The sequence below is a fragment of the Rhineura floridana genome, chromosome 2 (assembly GCF_030035675.1).
Source record: "Rhineura floridana isolate rRhiFlo1 chromosome 2, rRhiFlo1.hap2, whole genome shotgun sequence".
In the NCBI taxonomy this organism is placed as follows: Eukaryota; Metazoa; Chordata; class Lepidosauria; order Squamata; family Rhineuridae; genus Rhineura; species Rhineura floridana.
In genome coordinates, this window is record NC_084481.1 from 48,319,153 (window position 1) to 48,335,719 (window position 16,567).

Genomic DNA, 16,567 nt, shown 5'->3' on the forward strand with positions numbered 1-16,567 from the left:
TTCCTTGTCCTCACCAGCATGGGTTTCTCCCTGTCCTTTCTTTGCTGGCCTTCAAAGGAGCTTTTACTCCAAGAAGTTCCACATTGCCGAACGACACGTTAAGCTTACTGTGCAAGTGTAGCTATATCTTTGACTTTGGTTAGTTAAAATTTAGGTTTGTTTGTGAGGGTGGGGGTGCAATTCCTACTGTAAATGTAGCATGCAGTGAGAGAAGCCTTACTTCTTCCTTTTCCAGACCTGATTAAAATAAATATTGCCCCTTCCACATGGCTAGGGTTTTTCCCCCCTAAAGCTGCATAGGAGCTCTTATTTTGATACTGATCAGATGAGGGATTGGTGAATATGTTGATTTCTGTTTCTCATTTTTCCAATTTTATGTTCAGGTCTTCATATTTGTATATCAGTTGCAATTTTAAGAAAGTCCTCATGAAAATTCAATATTTTAGTACACATTTATCCTAATATGCACATTTTGTATGCAATTGTGTCTAAAGTACACACTTTTGCAAAGCACTTTCCCCTATAAAGCATTTTTGTATGTTATACAGCCATGAGAGTGGCTGTATACTATAGCCAGCATGGATTTTTCACATTCCGCAATGTTAAATTGAAAATACCCCTGCATGCCATTCTGATGCTTCCCCTAAGCTCATTTCAAAATAAAACCTTACCAAACTTATAGTCCTGAACTCAGAAACGCTTGCCTAACAACCCTCTCAATTTTCATGGCGATACACAAAACAGTCAGATAGAATAGACAGTTCAAAGCGTAAAAAGAGAGAGAAAAATCTCAGAGCCCTTTTGGACTTTTTTCTCTCAGAGTGCTCATAATCTGTTGAAATTCATTAAAAATCAGCCATGTTCACAGAGTACCTGTAATCCTCATACTGACCTTACCCCATACTCCGAACTTCATCTTCTACAGTTTAAAAGTTTAAAAAATGCCTGCCTGATTTTTAATTAATTTAAGAAATTTTGGCTTGAAGCCAATGATAATGCGGGGCATGCTCAGTAAGAACCAGCTGTCAGTGTTCTAAAAGCCTCACAGCTGCTGGTCTTGGCTAACCGGGGGCCACACCCACACCAGACTTGATTTCACTTGAGACAGTCATGGCTTCCCTCAAAGAATCCTGGGAAGTGGGGTTTGTGAAGGGTGCTGAGAGGAGACTCCTATTCCCCTGAGAGAATGGTTTAACAGTCAGCCACTCTGATTGAAGGTCTGTGAGAGGAACAGGGCATCTCCTAGCAACTCTCAGCACCCTTCACTAACTACACTTCCCAGGATTCTTTGAGAGAAGCCATGATAAATTGTTTTAAATTGTTTTTAAAAGATGTGTTTTTAAATTTGTATATCTGTTTTTAATGTTTTTAGTTATTGTAAACCTCCCAGAGAACTTCGGCTATGGGGCGGTATATAAATACAATAAATAAATAATGATTGTCCAAAGTGTAATAGAGGCCTGATGTGGATGTGGCTAGGGACAGCTTTGTTTTAAATTTGGGTGGGAGGTAGGGTTGCCAGGTTCAGGGCCTGAGACTGATTCTGTATCTTTAGGAGAAGAGAAAGTCAGCCAAGTGCGGGTGTTCTTGCAACACTGTAATAGGAAAAACCACAAGGTGCAATTCTCCCTTCCCCCTGCATAAGTTTGAAAGATACAGAAGACCTCTTGGTTGCCAGGCCCAGCCTCCAAGAGGTCTTCTGTATCTTTAAAAGTTGTGCAGGGGGGAGGGAGAATTCCTCCTTGTGGTTTTCCCCATTACAGTGTTGCAAGAACACCTGCACTTGCCTGACATTTTCTTCTCCTAAAGATACAGGATCGGGATCAGGCCCTGAACTGGCAACCCTAGTGGGAGGCTACATGTGCCTTCAGTAGAATAGAAAGGTAGGGGAAATGCTGAAAAGCAATGATACTGTTCACAATGTTTTCCTTGTGGAAAAGAAAGGGGCTTCCCTTCTGCCCAGTGCCCGCCCACCCAATCTCCTCTCCCCTCCCTGCCCCTCCCCCAGGTCAGGGTGGGATTACAACCTGGGAGGCCAGGGTTCAAATCTCCACACAGCCATGAAGCTTACTGGGTGACCTTGGGCCAGTCACTGCCTCTCAGCCTCAGAGGAAGGCAATGGTAAAACCACATCTGAATACCATTTGCCATGAAAACCCTATTCAAAGGGTCGCCATAAATCCGGTTGACTTGAAAGCAGTCCATTTCCATTTTCAAACATGATGGCACAGAAATAAATCCCATTGAACTCAAAAAGTATGCAAATGACCAAACCCACCTTCCCTTCTCCTCCCTCCTATCCCCTCCCTCTTGCCCCTTCCCTCCTCCTTCCTTTGCCCCTCCACTTCCAATCCCCTTCTCCCCATTCCCCCTCCTCCCCCTTCCCTTCCTCCTCCCCATGGTCAGTTTTACCTATCTTATGCATGATTTCATGGAAGTAAATACTATTGAACTCTATATGCATGCAAATGATCAAACCTGCCCTCCCCTCCCCCTTCCTTTGCCCCCCTCCAATATGGTCCTTCCCCCTCCCTTTCCCCCTCCCCCATGGTCAGTTTTACCTATCCTAATCATGATTGCATAGGAGTAAATCCGATTGAACTCAATCATGCAAATGATCAGACCTGCCTTTCCTCTCCTTCCCCTTTCCCTTCCTCCTCCCCTCCCCTCTTCCTTCTTCCTCCTCCCCTGCCCACTTCAGCCCTCCGTCCCTCCCCCCCCCGGTCAGTTTTACCTATCCTAAGCATGATTGCACGGGAGTAACTCCCACAGAACTCAATAAACATCAAATGATCACATCTGTCCTTCTCCCCTCCTGCCTGCTTCCATACCAGTCCTCCCCTCTTCCTTTCCACCCCTCCCTCCTCCTCGCTTCCCCATCCCCTGTGATCAGTTTCACCTATCCTAAGCATGATTGCAGGAGAATAAATCCCGCTGAACTCAATAAGCATGCAAATTCTCACCAAACTTGCACAGGATCCCATTTCTTACCTCCCGGATTAAAAAGCAAGGAAATTCACTAATAGGCAAAAAAACCTTGCGGTTTAAGAACATACCTATAGCCAAGAGATATTTCTATCCAACTTTAAGAAGCAGGGAAATTGGGCAGCTATAGTGAATGCACCAGGGGAGCAGGAGACCTGACCTCCTCTCTGAGATATTGTACTGCTCTACAGATTTGTCAAAATGCAAACACCATTTGGGTTGGTCTTTCACAGTCCAATTCACTTGCTGTGTAGCTTGGAAGAATTTGTTTGCATATTGTTTCAGAAAGTGCAAATTAGGTAGGTTCACCTTTACATGTGATCAAATTTCTCACCCATGCCTAGATCAGGACTAAGGATGCATACACAGCCTCAACATGCTCTACAATTAAGGTAGGAATTGCACTCCCCCATAAGTTCACTTAACAAGAATCAACTACTTTTTTTAATTGGAAAAAATATATTTGCATGTAGCAGTTCTGTCTTACAGAATAGGGTTTGCTTATAAACTTGCCACCAGACTTGTAGGTTCCCAGAGTAGATCACAACTTACTGATTTATTTAGAATTTTATAATATACGAAGCAATGACTTGTTTAAATGCTTTAATGAAATCATGAAAATAGCCATTTTTAAGATTTTTAGCACTTGTGTGAAAGTATGAAGCATATTGAGAGGATGAGAAATCAAAAGGCAAATAAATAGTAACAATGGTGAATAGAAGGAGCTTTTACATTTGAATTAAGGCAACACAACTGATTTTAAGCCTCTGACTTTTTTAACATTTAAGTTTGGCATATCAGAGATTTTTGTCACACCATCCGTTTGGGATAAAACAGCAGCCTATTTCCACAAAGTGCTTGGGATGAAGTGCATGGAGGTTTGTGAAGTGCCTGAAGGACGTTAGGCCTAGAGTTAGGCCAGACCCAGACCATGCTGAGGCACTGTGATAGCTAAGGCTGTAATCCAATACATGCCTACTCAGAAGTAAGCTTCATTGAGTTCAATGGGACTTACTTTCAGGTAAGTGTGTATTGGATTGCAGCCTAAGTGTGGAACTGAACCTGGACCACATTGAGCATGTGACACAGTGATCAGATATGCAAGGCAAGTTGCTATGCAGGAAATTACCCATGTAATAATAAGTACTGTTTGCTGCTGTGGTTAATCTCTTCTGTACCCTTCAATATATGAATGTGAATTTTGAAATACGTTCATCAGCATTTTTTGGTGACATTGGTTAGACTCAGAGATGCTGCATTGCCTTCAGTGCATTGTATGACCTGCTGGATATCACTATTGTAGAACCATTGTAAATTTAAATTTTACACTCTTACCAACAGGACAATTCATGCAATTCAGTGAATGTCCTTAAAACACACATATATATACACACACACGGAAATTCTAAAAAAACAAACTTTGATTTAAAAGAACAAGTAAGACACGTACAAATTCACTCATACACCCAAAAGCATGGAAATTGTATGCTAAAGCTCCCAGGCTTATAAGCCGTATAAGCACTAAACATATTCTGTACTCTCACATCTTACGCTCTTTTACAGCTTAGCCTCCATGTACCCATACTTTATATTTCTATCCTAGTCCTCTTCCTCTGCAGGCTGGGGAAAACATTGAAACAAGAGGGAACACCTTCTCCCATATCATCCTGCCTGGTCACTGAAGTCAGCTAGTGAGGCCTTCCTGGCTATGCTGTCACATGAATATGCCCATCTTGCAACAACCAGGGGCAGGGTCTTTTCTGTCGTGGTGCCCTCTTGATGGAACCACCTGCTATCTGCATTATGGCAGTCAGTAACATTGTTGGGGCAGCATTCAACTAAATAATGGTGCAAGTGGAACAACTTTGACTTGCATATCAGAACTTTCTCCTCTCCCCCATGCTCCCCCTAAATCTGTTCTGGGGTTTCCCCCAACCTCCCCAGAGCAGATTTGGGGGGCACGGGAGGAGAAGGGGGACAGTCTCATTGCACAAGTGGAGGTTGTTCCACTTTACCTCCTCCTTTCACTTGCTAACTTATATGTCACCTCATGATGATGCAGACAATTGCCCCAATAACCTTCTGCCTCAGTCACGTGTCCCTCTGTGTGTCCTCTGTTTTATCAACCTCCCACCACCACCCATCACAGCTTTTAGTGTAATTACTAACAAATGGCTATTGTCTCTAACCCAAATAAAAGCATGCGGGGGAACAGAGGGTCAGTGTACAGCTAGGTGGACACGCACACCTCAATAAAGTCCTGAGCTGTAGACTTCTCCCAGTCAGCAGAGGAAGAGATGAAAGTCTTTCCATTCCATGTTTATTGACACATAAATGAATTTGTAAGTGCTTTAATACTTCTCTTATAACTAAAGGGTTTTTTAAAAAAAATTCAAAAGATGAATAACCATTACCTCTTTACGCACATGTGCTTTGGGGCAATCTGAGATAATTTGCACTGGGCACAGACTAACTTTCCATGCAAGCCTATACATTGGGAGTGGGAGCCTCTGATCTGCAGGCCAAACTGAGCCTGCCAGGCCTCCCCATTTGACCTCCAAGGAAGTCTTACATGAAGTCAGGTGTGGGACTTCAAAGGAACAATTGAGAGCTTGAAGTGGGCTCTTACTTGTTTCTTTGCTGGAGCAGGGTGTGCCCCCAACTGCCCATCAGTTGATAGGCAGTAGAAGCACTCCTTGCTCAAGGAAGGGAAATCACTTCTACCTCCCAGCACTACTCCTTGAAGCCTCCCTGAGTGGGAATGGAAAGGAGAGCTGCAGGGAAGCTCAGAAAGGGCTTTGCAAGCAACCCATGCTTCCTCTTTCCACTTCTGACATTAGGGGTTGAAAAGAGAAGCGTGGGGAGGCTTCCAAAGCATAGGACTGGCAACACCCCTTGTGCTGTGGTTCTCAAGCTTGGGAACCTCACACAGAGGATTTTGGCAGGTGAGTGGGACAGCCTGCCTGTCAATCATATGATATCATAAAGAGGTGATGTGGGTTGCCCCGCCTACCTGACAAAGTTGGCCTGAAGAGCGGGGCCAGATAAAGATCTTGCCCCCCAGAGCCAAAAAGATTCCCCACCCCTGCTATACATATATTGAAGTCAGTGGGATTTACTACCAGGTAAGTATGCATACTATTGCATCCTTAATCTGCAAAGAGCTTCCTGAATCACCATCAAAAGGTTGTGTCATATGTAACTTGAAAAAGAGTTCTGTGAAGTTTGAAAGCTAGCTTGCATTATTACTCCTGTTGCTATTTCAGAAAGATATTTAGCCATTTTTAATTGTTATTATATAATGAGAAAAATCTAATATTGAGTACCTTTGATTATATTTTGTTTTATAATCCAGTTCAGAATGATCTTACTGTGTCATTGCTATGGCATTTTATACCAAAAATGCTGTCCATGTTAGAATGATGAAAGCAAAATTTTAATTTTAATATAAGTAATTAGAATATATGAATCAGTATTTTCCAGTCCAGAATAATTAAGAATGTATTAGTGACTGATTTTTAATTCTTATTTATAATGCTCCTTGCTTGCAAAGAGCTTCACAATCCTCGCATCACTAATTCTCAGAACAATGTTGTGAGGTAGATCATTCATAATTCCATTTTATAGGCAGGGAACTGAGTACAAGTGTCTTGCTTAAGACAGCCTTACAGTTCATCAATTGCTTGCTCATCTGGAGTGAATAGCAATCTAGTTGTTCTCAGAAAAAAACTGAGTTGCAAAAAAACATGAGTCCCTGCCACAGGGATAATTTGTGTTCCTAAATCTTCTGTTATCTGCAGCGGATTTGAAGCTATAATGGAAAAAAACAGGTTAGAGACTATTAGATTACAGTTTCTTCAGAGCTTCTGCTTATTTCTAGACGAAATCATCCATGATAGCATTTTAGGTATAGTCAATAAGTATTTTTTCATCTTTGATCTGACATAAGTTTTAAAGAAGATTGGACCAATAGAGTTTCAGTTTCATGCATTTTTCTGAGTCACTCCCAAAATGGTGGCCTTCCTCCACTTGAATGTGACAGATTTTGGCTATGCTGATCAGGATACTTTTCTAAGAATGAAAAACCCACGTTATTTTTGTTACAATTACTTTGAAGTTTTTCATTTTGCCCTGCCCCCTAACTTGACTAGCATAGATGGAAGGAGAAGTGGCAAGGTATGGATCTTTGGGGTGGGGTGCAGATTGCATGTGTGTGTGTAACAGGTCCCCAAGTAATTATTTACATGGTTGGCTATGGACACCAATGAGTTCATGGCAGATACACAACAACATATTATAGATAAATATTTAGATTTTCATTAGTATTTAACTTTTTGAGAAAGACTTCCTTTAAAAATAGGAATGTGCAAATAATTTTTAAAACATTTAGAATAACATCTTTACAATCCAGGAAAGATGTGGAAATAATCTCTGAATATTGTAAGTTAGAATAACAACAACAGCAATTTGAATCCATCCTGTACTGTTTTAAATATGCTTTCATCATTCCTCACATTCATCAAGTTGGTGCTCTCATTTCTGATGTTATATACTATTATGGTAATAACATTGTATCATGTTGGAGAGCGCTATAATCACAACTACTTTGGTTTATTTTGATACTCATACCCAGTGCTTTTTTTGGTAAAAAAAAAATGAGGCGCCTTGATAAAAAGTGCTGCGGGTGCCAGCACACTGGCAGACATAAAAGAGATGTCAGTACTATTACTGGTGAGTACTATCACAAAAAAAGCCTTGCTCATACCTGTCAATTTTTTCATGTGGCTCATGCCATTTATTTTGACCATGTCCTAGACAAAGCCTTAAATTGCATTGCATATTTGATCTTAATTGTTAGGATTGAAGGATGCCAAACTAATGCAGTTACAGTCTAAGATGAGATTTCTCTAGCACTAGAATAAGTAACTCTCTAAATACTGGCAAGAGTTGGTATGAGTACCAGAGTAACAAAGAGTTTAAAAATGCATAGAAATCAATATGTTCAAGCACTTGTGAGAGAGAATGCAAAACAAAGGCTATGGGAATGAAATCAATATGCTCCTTTCATCGTTGAAATTTTAAAAAACTTGCTTTTTGTTGTGTTGGGGGAGAACTGCTTTTGAATGAAATATCTGTAGTTTTGGCTCAGTATTTTATGTAACACAGGAGCAGCTAGCGAGGAGCGACGGGGCTGCAGACCTGGTCTTCCAGCACCAGCATCAACTGCTGCTTACTGGGACAAGCAGATCACGGTGGCAGTGAGGGCAAGGAAATGGGGGCACACCAGCCGGAGTGCAGATTGGCTCTCAGTGTGTCCACATTGTCAACCTCTCTGCTGCCCCCCTCCCTGCACTGTCTCACCCCACAGCCATGATCCCAGGAATGAGAAATCAGGGCCACAACAATGCCCCTTCTTCTGGTTGTTCCTGTTAAACCACATTAATTTTTTCCCTAGAACAACTGAATTTCACTTCAGAATTTTCATACGTTGAATAGAGACAAACTTGACATACATTATGTAAACGCAGTGGGTTGCATCCAGTCATAACTCTGCACTAGTGGACAACTTCTTCTTTCCTAAGGCAGGGCACCCCATTTTTGCCAAACCCCTGTGTACTGCAGCTCTCCACCCCATATCCAGTACTGTTGTGGAGGGCCCCCCTCAACCCTCAGTGGCAGATTGTCAACGTTGGTTTCCCTGCCTTTATTTTATTTATTTATGATATTTCTATCCCACCTTTCTTCCAAGGAGGTCAAGGTGGGGTATATGATTCTTCCCTCCTCATTTTATCCTCACAACAACCCTGTGAGGTAGGTTAGGCTTAGAGGCAGTGATTAGCCCAAGGTCACCCAGTCAGCTTCATAGCTGAGTGAGGATTCGAACCCTGGTCTCTCAGGGTCATAGTCCAACACTCTAAGCGTTACACCACACTGACTCTCAATGCTTCCTTCTAGTCCAGAGCCACCACTAGATGCAACTCAGTGTATCCAGCTAATTTTTAAAAAGCAGTTCTTACTATCATCAGCCCCTCAAAATTTGAAATGTCCTTTGTAAGGAACAATGCAGAGCAATGTATAGGCATATTTCGATGTTCTAAGTCACTTGAGCCCTATTCAGATGTTACAGTTTTCAACCCATGATTGGGGAACAAGGTGGCAGCTGCACGTGCTGTCCCTAATGTTCCCGTGTATGCTGGCTTCATCCCTGACCTTCCCATATTGGGTGGGAAGGATCTAAGTCCATTTGGTTGAATGCACTTAGAAGCCTCCCCTTCGTTGGGAGCCCCATATTATCAGGGTTCCCAATCACACAAGAAGGCTTCTCAGAACATTCAGTGTGCTTAAAGAACCCCTTCAGGCTTTCCCACTCAACATGGGGACAGCATGCACGTGGATGTTGGGGGCAAGGCTGGCACACATGGCCCAGGCCCCCCTCCCACAACTTGTATTCTGAAGTAGGCGTTTCTGAACAGGCCTTTGCCTTTCTGGAAATCTGGTTGTAGTTGTGTGAATATGCTTACATGTACCACATATGTATGCTCAGTCAGCATTAGTTTCAGTTCAGAATAAATATATATTGCTTGTTAAAAAATGGATTGTGGGCTCTTACTTACAGAAATTAAGTATTTCCAGCTCCAGTGAAGGTAGCACAATTGATATTGATCCCTTGGGAGAGGAAAAACCTGAACACCCAGCAGAAGACCCATCACAACCGAAGGCTTGTTTTACTGAAGGTATCAAGGGGGAACCAGCTTAATAGTGGTGATTTCATGCAGAACAAATGTGTTCTTTGGGAATTGCTGGGTCTTTTGTGTGTGTGTGCATGCTTACTATTCTGGTAAAGTGGGCTCTGGCCCATGGAAGCTTATGATGCAATAAGTTTGCTAATCATATTGGTGCCACAGGACTCTCTGTTCTTTTAGCTACAACAGACTCCTGAGGCCACATTCACACTATACGTTTATTCCACTATTATTCCACTTTAAACAGTCATGGCTTCCCTCAAAGAACCCTGGGAAGTGTAGTTTGCAAAGAGGGCTGAGAGTTGTTAGGAGACCCTTATTCTCCTCACAGACCTGCAGTTCCCAGAGTTCTCTGGGAAAGGGGAATACCTGTTAAACCACTCAGGGAACTGTAGCTCTGTGAAGACAATAGGGGTCTCCTAACAACTCTCAGCATCCTTCACAAACTACACTTCCCAGGATTCCTTGAGGGAAGCCATAACTGTTTAAAGTTGATCCATTTCAATCAGGCTTCAGGCCTGGACATGGGACTGAAACGGCCTTGGTCGCCTTGGTGGATGATATGAGGAGGGCATTGGATAGGGGCAAATGTACCTTCCTTGTCCTCCTGGATCTCGCAGCAGCTTTTGATACCGTTGACCACGGTATTCTCCTGGACCGCCTGGAGAGGTTAGGTATAGGGGGTACTGTACTGCAGTGGTTCCGTTCCTTCTTTTCTGGTAGGTACCAGAGATTGGCATAGGGGGATGGGGTTTCAGATCCTTGGCCTCTCATCTGTGGGGTGCCACAGAGTTCTATCCTCTCCCCGATGCTGTTTAACATCTATATAAAACTGCTGGGGGCTATCATCAGGAGATTTGGGCTGCAATGTCACCAGTATGCGGATGACATGTAGCTCTATCTCTCATTTAAATCTTCACTGAGGTTGGCTGTAGAAACCCTATCCAAGTGTCTGGAGTCGATGAGTGGCTGGATGGGAAGGAACAAGTTGAAGCTAAACCCAGACAAAACCGAGGTACTATTCATGGGAGACAAAAGAGGGTTGGGGGATGCTGACCTGGTGCTCAATGGGGTACAACTGCCCTTGAAATACCAGGTCCGCAGCCTGGGGGTCATTCTTGACTCCTAGCTGTCCATGAAGGCTCAAGCTTTGGCTGTGAGCCGGGCAGCGTTGCAACAACTCCATCTGATACGGAGGCTGCGCCCCTACCTTCCCAGTCATCTGCTCCCACTAGTGGTACATGCCCTGGTCTCCTCTCACCTAGACTACTGTAATGCGCTGTACATGGGGTTACCCTTGAAAACGGTCTGGAAATTGCAACTGGTACAGAATGCAGCAGCTCGCTTGATTAAAGGCAGCCGCCGGCGAGATTACATTACTCCAGTGTTAAACGAGTTACGCTGGTTACCAGTTATTTTCTGGGCCCAATTCAAGGTGTTGGTTTTGACCTTTAAAACCCTGCATGGTTTTGGCCCAGTCTATCTGAAAGAGTGCCTCCAGCATCATCAGCGATGCCGCTTAATAAGATCAGCCTCAAAAGGCCTTCTCTCCATCCCACCAGCTAAAACAGCTAGACTGGTGAGGGCTAGGGAGAGGGCTTTCTCAATTGTGGCCCCCACCTTGTGGAACTCCCTCCCAAATAATCTCCACCATGCCCCCTCTTTGATGAGCTTCTGCCAGGCCTTGAAGACCTGGCTTTTCAGGCAGGTTTTTGGGGAGGATTAGGTTTTACTTACTGTTTATTTTAATGTTCTAATGTAATTATATGTTTTTATTATGTACGTCACCCAGAGTGGCTGGACAACCAGCCAGATGGGCGACTAATAAATCTAATAAATAAATAATAGTGGAATAAACGTACAGTGTGAATGTGACCCAACACAGCTGCTTCTCTGGAGTTTGTCTTTGGGGTAATGTAATTTTACATGCAGTAGCTACTTAAGTGATGAAACCACTTTAAACTTTGTGTTAGCAGACAGATGTAAGTATAGGCAGAAGGTGGTATTGCATCAGCAACTTCCAAGCAGCAAGTGAAAGGCTTTATATCAGGGGTGGGGAACTTGGGACCCTCTAAACGTTGTTGGCCCCAACCCCCATCAGCTCCAGCCAACATGACCAGGAGTCAGAGATTATGGGAGTTATAGCTCAATAGCATCTGGAGGGCCACAGCTTAATCACCGCAATTTTAGAATCTTGAATGTTTTATAGTTCCCCCCCAAATCTTTAAGAGTGTGGAAAATCCAGAAATGGCCTGGGCTAAGCATTGAATGGGCTATCAGCTATCTGATCTATGCATCGAGAGGATAATTCTTCTTTTAAATTGTTTCTTTAAATGAACATTTATGATGAGACATGTCTGATTAATGTTAGACTCCCAGTCTGTTAGAGGGAAGTTTCTCCCTTTGGAGTTAGAAATCAATATGTTGCCCACTTCCTCGTGGAAGGACTTCAAATCCATACACTGCTCCAGCCTGTCAGTGGAAAAAAGCCCTCCCTTTGAAATTGGAGCCAGTTTGCTGACTTTATCCTAGAGGATTTCTCTCTTTCCAGGATATAGTTAGCAGATTGTTTCCTACTCCATTGGAAGATGTTCCCATTGACCTACTTTCTTCCTGTAATTAAGCAGAATGAAAAGGGTCATGGAGTATGTTGTTTCTTTGAGAAAACAGAAGGTAGAAAGGTAGTACCAAAAGCTTGCCTTAAAAAAGAGTTATTGGGCAAGGGTGTTTTTCGGTACTGAAAAGACTTCAGACACAGGCCTATGATGACAAATTTGCATGTGCTAATTTATATGTATTGATGTAAATTTAGGCTGACTTTCAGAGGGAAAAACAAACAAACCCTAGCTGTGAGGATTTCCTCTGAGCCAAGGGGTGCCAACAGGATTTTATAGGCCTAGTGCACTGTATATGAATTGGGCCCTCTGCCCCACTCAAAATCATATTAAGACTAAGAGAAGTGCCTCTGGACAAATTAGCTCTGGTGAGCTGGGCAAGGGAGAGGGGCAGGTGATCTGAGACACAGCAGAAAAGACCAGGGGTTCAAGTTACCACCTAACAATGCCTCTGACACTGAGTATTTTTATTGAGTGTGCCCTTACAGGGCAAAGGAAGCCCTCAACTTCTAAAGTAGTAGTACTAATAACAATACAGTAGGGCCCCACTCATATGGCAGGTTAGGTTCCAGACCTCTGCCGAAAAGCAAAAATTGCCGAAAAGCAGATCAGCTGTAGCACGGGGGTCTGGAACCTAACATGCTGATCGCGCCGGAGGAGGGGAAGATCAGCTGTAGCGCGGGGGTTTGATCGCACAGGAAGAGGATTAGATCAGCTGTACCGCGTTACAGCTAATCTTCCCCTCCTCCAGCGCAGTCAGCTGGAGCATGGAGGTCTGATAGCACAGGAAGAGAATATCAGCTGTAGCGCACTACAGCTGATCTTCCCCTCCTCTAGCGCAATCAGCTGGAGCATGGGGGTCTGATAGCACAGGAAGAGAATATCAGCTGTAGCGCACTACAGCTGATCTTCTCCTCCTCTGGCGAGATCAGCTGGAGCATGGGAGTCTGATCGTGCCAGAAGAGGAGATGATCAGCTGTAGCGCTCTACAGCTGATCTTCCCCTCCTCTGGCGAGATCAGCTGGAGCATGGGGAGCTCCAGCCCCCTCCAGCTGATCGCCCCCCTGGCGCCGTATTAGTGGGATGCCGTAAAGCAGCACCGAGAAGCGGGGCCCTACTGTAGTGTGAGGGGAATAATGAATGATGATAACACGGAACATTATGAGTGATCCAATAAGACCAGAAACAGTGGGAAACCACTATTTCCCACTCTACGAATGAACCACAGCAAGTCTCAGGATTGCATGCTTCCCCTTCCCCTCAACTTTCATGACTGTTAGGAGCCTGGAAACATCTGTTTTTGCTTTTACTCAAACCGCTGTTGCCATTATGTGAGAACTTGGGGAATTGTGGTTTGTTTTAACTCTAGTTAGAACCAGTCAGAATTGAAAACCACAGTTTGATTCTGACTTTTCCCCACTTTCTGGAGTTAAAACAAACCACTGTTCCCTGCTTTTGATGTAATGGGAACTAAGGTTTGCTTAAAAGCAGAAGCAAAATTTGACTATGAAAAAGATGGGGAAGAGGGAGCATGCAATCTGGAGGCTTGTAGTACTTTATATGCATAGCAGGAAATCATTGTTTCTGATTACATCTGAACAAGCCATTATGTCCATGATAATTGTGGAAACACATTCCACACAATAATCACAGCTGCAAGGCTGTGGTAAGGGAATCACATTTTCCAAAAATAAAATACTGCAATTAGAGTTCTGGGGAAATGTAGAGGAAAGACAGAAGGTTATATTCAACTAACTTTTACCCAGAGCAGACCCATTAAAATTAATGGCCATGACTAACTTAGGTCTGTTAATTTCAGTGGTTCTACTCTGGGTAAAAGTCCAGTGAATACAACCCATAATTTCCTGGTACCACACAGCACTAATGTGCATTTATTGCAACCCAAAACAGTAATTTGGAAAGATTTTTTTTGTCTTTCTCCATATATAAAATAAAGTCCTCAGAGCAAGAACCTGAACTTCTTTTCTGTATGGTATTCAGTAATACACACAAAAAGCACATAATGCCATATGCATTGGTGGTGCTACAGTAATAATCACCATGCACATTGAATTTAAAAATACTGCTGTAGAATGTTAATTAGATAAATTAAACAATGATAAATTTAAAGATAAAAGAGCAGAAGGTAAATAGTCTGTATAGACTAAACATGTCTTAACACCTAAAAGTTCTATGTTGATGGATGTTTTTAAAGCATCTTTCATCAGATTCATATATTAGTTCATAAAGGTGCCACAAAACTTTTTGTTGACATAAACACACATTTGATTGTGTATTTTAGTTATTGTCAAATTACAACAATAGTTTCAGGACATATAAAACACATAAGACTGGATCCAGAGAGCTTGTGAGCAGAACTATGAATGGAAAGCCAGATGGGGTGAGTCACTCCCTTGTGCCTGAGGATCCTTGTGCCTTCTGAAAATCTCTTCTGGAGAGTTGGGGGTACCTTTTGGAAAAGTGTGGGAGGTGATATGTGAGGCTGTTGGGGTAAATGAAGATCTATGAGAATCTCCTTCCATCTGCAGAAGACCAGCTCTGGGCCCAGCCCACATCTTGAAATTTGTCCACATAATGTTTTCTTTTATTTGAAATGATTTTATTGATCTTTTAAAATGTTTAAATCCTTTTTTAAAAAACACAAAAAACCCACCAAATACTCTGATTTCCAGGCTGTGTGCGGAAATTCAAATGCTGTCAAGTCAGCATAGAATCTGGGAAGGGCAAACACTGGTGGAACCTTCGTAAAACCTGCTTCAGAATAGTGGAACACAACTGGTTTGAAACCTTCATTGTCTTCATGATTATTCTCAGCAGTGGTGCTTTGGTAAGTGGATTACAGATCGTTCCATTGTGGAATGGAATATGTGAATTAACTGGATGAGACAAGGTGTGACAATTTATATATAGGTAAATCTATTTTTAATGGTCTCCCATTCCCTTCTAATTTTATTACTTGTGTTTTTTCTCACTGAAATCCAAATAGTTATTTATTAGGATTCCCTTATAGTCACAACTGAGTATGTCTGGCACACTAGCTTCCCTTCCTAGTTCTGACCTTCTCACTTAATATTGAACACAGCAGAATTCATTACATTTTGCATCCCTCTTTCAGCCAATATGGCCTTATTTTTAGCAGCATTTTCCTTCATAGGCTTTTGAAGATATATATATTGAACAGCGCAAGATTATCAAGATCATACTTGAATATGCGGATAAGATCTTCACATACATCTTCATTCTGGAAATGCTTCTGAAGTGGGTGGCATATGGTTTTCAAGTCTATTTCACAAATGCCTGGTGCTGGCTGGATTTCATGATAGTTGATGTAAGTACTGATTTTGCCTAGCACCCTTGTACATTAACTTGTTAGTGGGCCATCATAGCTCATGATAATATTTAAAGCGGGTTATTTTGCTGCATTAATCAAATAGGCATTTCCTGATCAGATGTCACATGCTGTTCCACAAAGCAATGATGCACAAAAGGCACATTTATTTCTCTTTAGCAGGAGTTCCCAAAGTGTGGTCCATGGACCACCAGTGGTCCACAAGCTTCATTCAGGTGGTCCACAGCATGTCTGTAAAAATACAATTTAAAATCATACAGCACCTAGCACAACACATTACAATGGCTACAACCGGCAGAAAGTATTATTAAGTAGTCTGACAAACCCTCAGCAATTTTCAAGTGGTCCCATGGGGGGGGGGAGTTTGGGGACCACTGCACTATATTGTAAAAAATTTACTTTGAGGGTTGTTATCTGAAGCGCATGTGAAAAGAAGATTTTTGCCATAGTCTTGAGAGACCTGTTACATTGACCTGCTTTCTAATATGCAGATAGCCTAATACTCTGGCTCCAGCAAAATGGCTGCCACTGCAATTTGGACTGCACCCCGGTGCAAGCCAAGTCAGTATCTTACTGTTCAGATGTTGCTGAATAAGGCTATAAGACTAACAAATGAAGCAACACTGAAAACCATGCCCACAAAGATCACAGCAAATCCTCATACCAATCAGAATGTCCTCCACACGCCGCTTTCTAGCAGCTGCTCAGCCACAGCCCCAGTCAACACATATTGTGTTGTGATTGCGAGGGAGGGGGCAACCCATTATTTTACACTTCACCCACACAAAATAAGGCAAAAAGAACTGTGGCCCTTGCCTCAGGCTCTCCGACACTGTAGCCAACTTGGTAAAAGG

The 16,567-nt window shown here is 42.7% G+C and overlaps 1 protein-coding gene across 1 annotated transcript in view; it reads left to right on the top strand.

Moving 5' to 3' along the window:
* The window catches only part of LOC133376446 (sodium channel protein type 2 subunit alpha-like), a 156,775-nt gene that overhangs the window by 123,045 nt on the left and 17,163 nt on the right, over positions 1-16,567 (top strand). Inside the window, exons 18-20 of the mRNA XM_061608581.1 lie at positions 9,602-9,719; positions 15,037-15,191; positions 15,519-15,692. Coding sequence (XP_061464565.1) covers positions 9,602-9,719; positions 15,037-15,191; positions 15,519-15,692 — 447 coding nt within the window. The remainder of the gene's footprint in view (positions 1-9,601; positions 9,720-15,036; positions 15,192-15,518; positions 15,693-16,567) is intronic.